The 3,760-nt window shown below is 53.3% G+C and overlaps 1 protein-coding gene across 1 annotated transcript in view; it reads left to right on the plus strand.

Annotated features, from left to right (window-relative positions):
• The window catches only part of CALY (calcyon neuron specific vesicular protein), a 10,586-nt gene that overhangs the window by 5,057 nt on the left and 1,769 nt on the right, over nt 1–3,760 (plus strand). Inside the window, exons 2-4 of the mRNA XM_003794044.2 lie at nt 999–1,153; nt 2,061–2,174; nt 2,724–2,837. Coding sequence (XP_003794092.1) covers nt 1,019–1,153; nt 2,061–2,174; nt 2,724–2,837 — 363 coding nt within the window. The 5' untranslated portion in view covers nt 999–1,018. The remainder of the gene's footprint in view (nt 1–998; nt 1,154–2,060; nt 2,175–2,723; nt 2,838–3,760) is intronic.

Consider the following 3,760-nt stretch of genomic DNA (forward strand, 5'->3'; position numbering starts at 1 on the left):
GTTTGGCGGGTCCGGGCTGGGGATTCAAACCCGCCACCTTAGGTGTACGTGGCTGGCGCCTTAGCCGGTTGAGCTATAGGCGCCGAGCCACAGATTTAGTTTCTTACTGGACATTAGACCTTTGTTTCTTCTGTTGATTGATTGAATATATTTTGCTTTTCTACTTTTCCATTAATCAGCTTAAAGGTCATTTGCTGCATTTCCTTCCTTGAGAGATCTGCCTAGAGGTGGGGCCGTGCACCCTTGACTCACCCAAGTGTCAGGAGACATCATCCCCCCTCCAGGCCACATAGCTGCAGGATACACAGGGCCCTCAACTGTCTTCTCACTGACCTTTCACTTGTGACTCCTTGTTGTTTTCACTTGTCCAGGATACCTGGCCCTCAGCAGCCCTTAGACTGTGTTCTGCGGTTGGTGCTGGGCTTATGGGAGGACGCCTTCTGCTGGTAGCTCTTTCTTACTCCCTTGTAAGGAGGGAGGCAGGGCTGCCGTATGAGACAGGATTGCCATGTTATGTTTGAGTTTCATTTGGACAATGGATGACTTTTCAGTATAAATTATGTTTCATATTGCATATTGCATGGGATGTACTTATACTAAAAAACAGTATCATTGCTTATCTGAAATCCAAATTTTAGCTGGTTTTCTTTCTTTTCATATGCTAAGTCTGCCAGCCTAACTCTGCCTTCTAGGATCTAACTGGTAACTGCTGCCCTTAGAAGGTCCTGTAGAGCAGCTGTCTAGTGGAAGGCTCCCCTGCTTTTGTTTCTGGGAAATCAGTGGTCTGGCGCATACCCTCCTTCACTGCTATGGGTCCAGAAGGACTTGGGATCAAGAAGGGATCAGAAGTCTTTAGCTGGACCCACTGGGTCAGCCCCAGGAAGCCTGGCTGTCCCAGGCTCTGGTGTGAGGAGCACTGGGACCAGCCTGAGGTCCCCTGGTGTGGGCATCCACAGGGTGCCCTGTGGGCAGTGATCCTGTATCTGTCTCAGGACCAGGACAAGGACCTCCATCCACCATGGTGAAGCTGGGCTGCAGCTTCTCCGGGAAGCCAAGCAAAGACCCAGGGGACCAGGATGGGGCTGCTACAGACAGTGTGCCTCTGATCAGCCCCTTGGACGTCAGCCAGCTTCAGCCACCATTCTCTGACCAGGTGAGGAGGCTGGGCTAGTGGTGGTGGTGATGGGGGGGGGGGGCTTTCTTAGGTTCTCCTGGAAGCAAAGGGGGTGGGGTGAGGTAGGTTAGGCGTGGCCTTCTCCTAGGTGCAGCAGAGCAAATGGAGCAAGGCCATCGGGCAAAACCTCAGTCAGCCACGGGCACTCTGTGACCTCCTGTCCAGCTGCCTGGCCTAAAGAGCCCACTCCCCATCTGTAACAAGTATAGACCAGATGCAGGCTGATGTGGGCTCACACAGAACCTTGAAAATAGCACCACACCCAGCCAGGCCCACTAGGGCAGAGATGGGGACCAGCAAGCAACAATTCCACCCCTCTCCCCTGGGATAGAGTCCTGGTCCTTGGGCAAATAACCAAGAGAGGTGGGCTTCCGGGAGAAACTGGTGAGATGCATAGAGCTTATCTCAAGTCTAGCCCAGCTGGACCCACAAGGAGCTCTGGAGCATGAAGGGGACCCACAGCAGTGCCCATGAAAGCCAGCTATTAGCCAGGAACTGTGGTGCAGGGGAACAATGAGAGTGGATTCCATTGCATCTACTGCAGCTCTGCCCCTCAAGAGAACACAGGTGGTGTCAGGGCGTCAAGTCTCTGGGTGCTAGAAAATAAGTCAGGACAGACTTCTGGAAGAGGAGGCCAAGCTGTGGGTCCACCGAAGTGGGGGTGCCTGGTAGGGGAAGCAGCACTCTCAAAGTTGAGGCAGCTGGCAGAAAGAGGGGCTCTACCAGCAGTCTGGTCAGGCCCCAGGGCTGCCATAGCCCCAGCACAAGCACAGAATCACCTTCCCTTGGCTCTACCTCTGCTGACCACAGCTTCTCCCATCTTAGCTGAGGGCTGTCCAAGGGTCTCGCCAGCCACCTGGTGAGATCATGCCATGTTCTCTCCCAGGTGGTGATCAAGACTCAGACAGAATACCAGCTGTCCTCCCCAGACCAGCCGAAGAAGTTCCCTGACCTGGAGGGCCAGAAGGGCAGCTGCAGTCATCCTGAGGAAGGGCGCAAGGTAACATGCCCTCCACCCACAGGGGGCTAGCAGAAGGAGGATTTATCCTGTAAAATTTGGATTCAGTTAAAAGGTGGTACTCCACATGTGGCCCCAAGGCCACAGGTTCCCCACTCCTGCAGGGGGAAACTATCATTTCTGTGACAGACACCCCCGCCTCCAGCCTGCTTCCCAGAGCACATCTGAGGCTGACATTAATACACCTCCCTCCTTGGGGGCCCCTTTGCAAGCCTAGTGAGCCCTGTACAGGGCCCAGTGCCCAACATCTCTAGTGATGTTGCAGCCACCAGCTGTTCCTACAAGCACCTGCTGGGTCAAGGGCCATGTACATTTTACCAGGTGGCAGAAGTTTCCAGAATCCCAAAGGAAGGGCTGCCAATAAAGCCTGACCCCAAGAGGTGGTACCTGTATGTTCCACCCTGATGCTGAACCTTTCCAAGCAGCTACTTTGACTGCCTGGGGTTAGGAGGCCGAGGGTCTTGTGCCCAGCCCCTGCCCCACAAGGCTCCCTATTCCTCACACCTGATCCCTTGTCCTTTCCTCTGTCAGCTGCCCACAGCTCGGATGATCGCCTTTGCCATGGCGCTCCTGGGCTGTGTCCTGATCATGTACAAAGCCATCTGGTATGACCAGTTCACCTGCCCAGATGGCTTCCTGCTTAGGGTAAGTGGGAGCCTAGGGGCTAAGTCCTAGGGTGCAGCAGAGACCGCCTGTGCTCCATGGCCCACAGCTAGACCAGACTTCCAAGGGGACCCAAAGGGGTCTCTCCATAGACATTTCATAAAGTGGGCATCTCTCCATGCCCGCCTGGGGAGCATAGGGGCATTTCCTGCTCCCATGGGACCTCCAGAGTGCTCAGGTCCTGTTACTTCTCTTAGAATATGTTCAGATCTTTTTTTTTTTCTTTTTTACTTTTTGAAACAGGGTCTCACTCTGTTGCAGTATCAGCCCAGCTTACAGCAACCTCAAACTCCTGGACTCAAGTGAGTCTTCTGCCTCAGCCTTCCAAATATCTGGGACTACAGGCACCTGCCACCATGCCAGTCTAATTTTTCTACATTTAGTGGAGATGGGGCTTGGTCTTGCTCAGGCAAGAGATCCTCCCCGCTTGGCCTCCCGAGGGGTAGGGATTAGAGGTGGCCAAGATCCAACCTGAAAATTTAAAACAAAAGGCATTTTAGTGATAGGTATTGTCTTCTTGTCATTTAAAACACCAGTTGAAGGAGAGGAGGTGGAGCAGAGGGGAGGGCTCTCCTTGTGGTGACCACTGGGAGTTCAGGGTGTTGTTCCACCAGCTTTGCCAGGAGGTCATTTGTCATTTACTCAGAGACTTGTGGAAGGTTTTAAAAATATAATATGGGTGGTGCCTGTGGCTTAGTGAGTAGGGCACCGGCCCTATATACCAAGGGTGGCAGGTTCAAACCCAGCCCTGGACAAACTGCAACAACAACAACAAATAGCCAGGTGTTGTGGCGGCCAGCTGTAGTCCCAGCCTAAGCCCAAGAGCTGGAGGTTGCTGTGAGCTGTGACACCATTGTACTCTACCAAGGGCGACAAAGTGAGACTCTGTCTCTAAAAAAGGAAAA

This window comes from Otolemur garnettii, unplaced genomic scaffold (genome assembly GCF_000181295.1).
Source record: "Otolemur garnettii isolate 467f Iridium unplaced genomic scaffold, OtoGar3 scaffold00075, whole genome shotgun sequence".
NCBI lineage: Eukaryota > Metazoa > Chordata > Mammalia > Primates > Galagidae > Otolemur > Otolemur garnettii.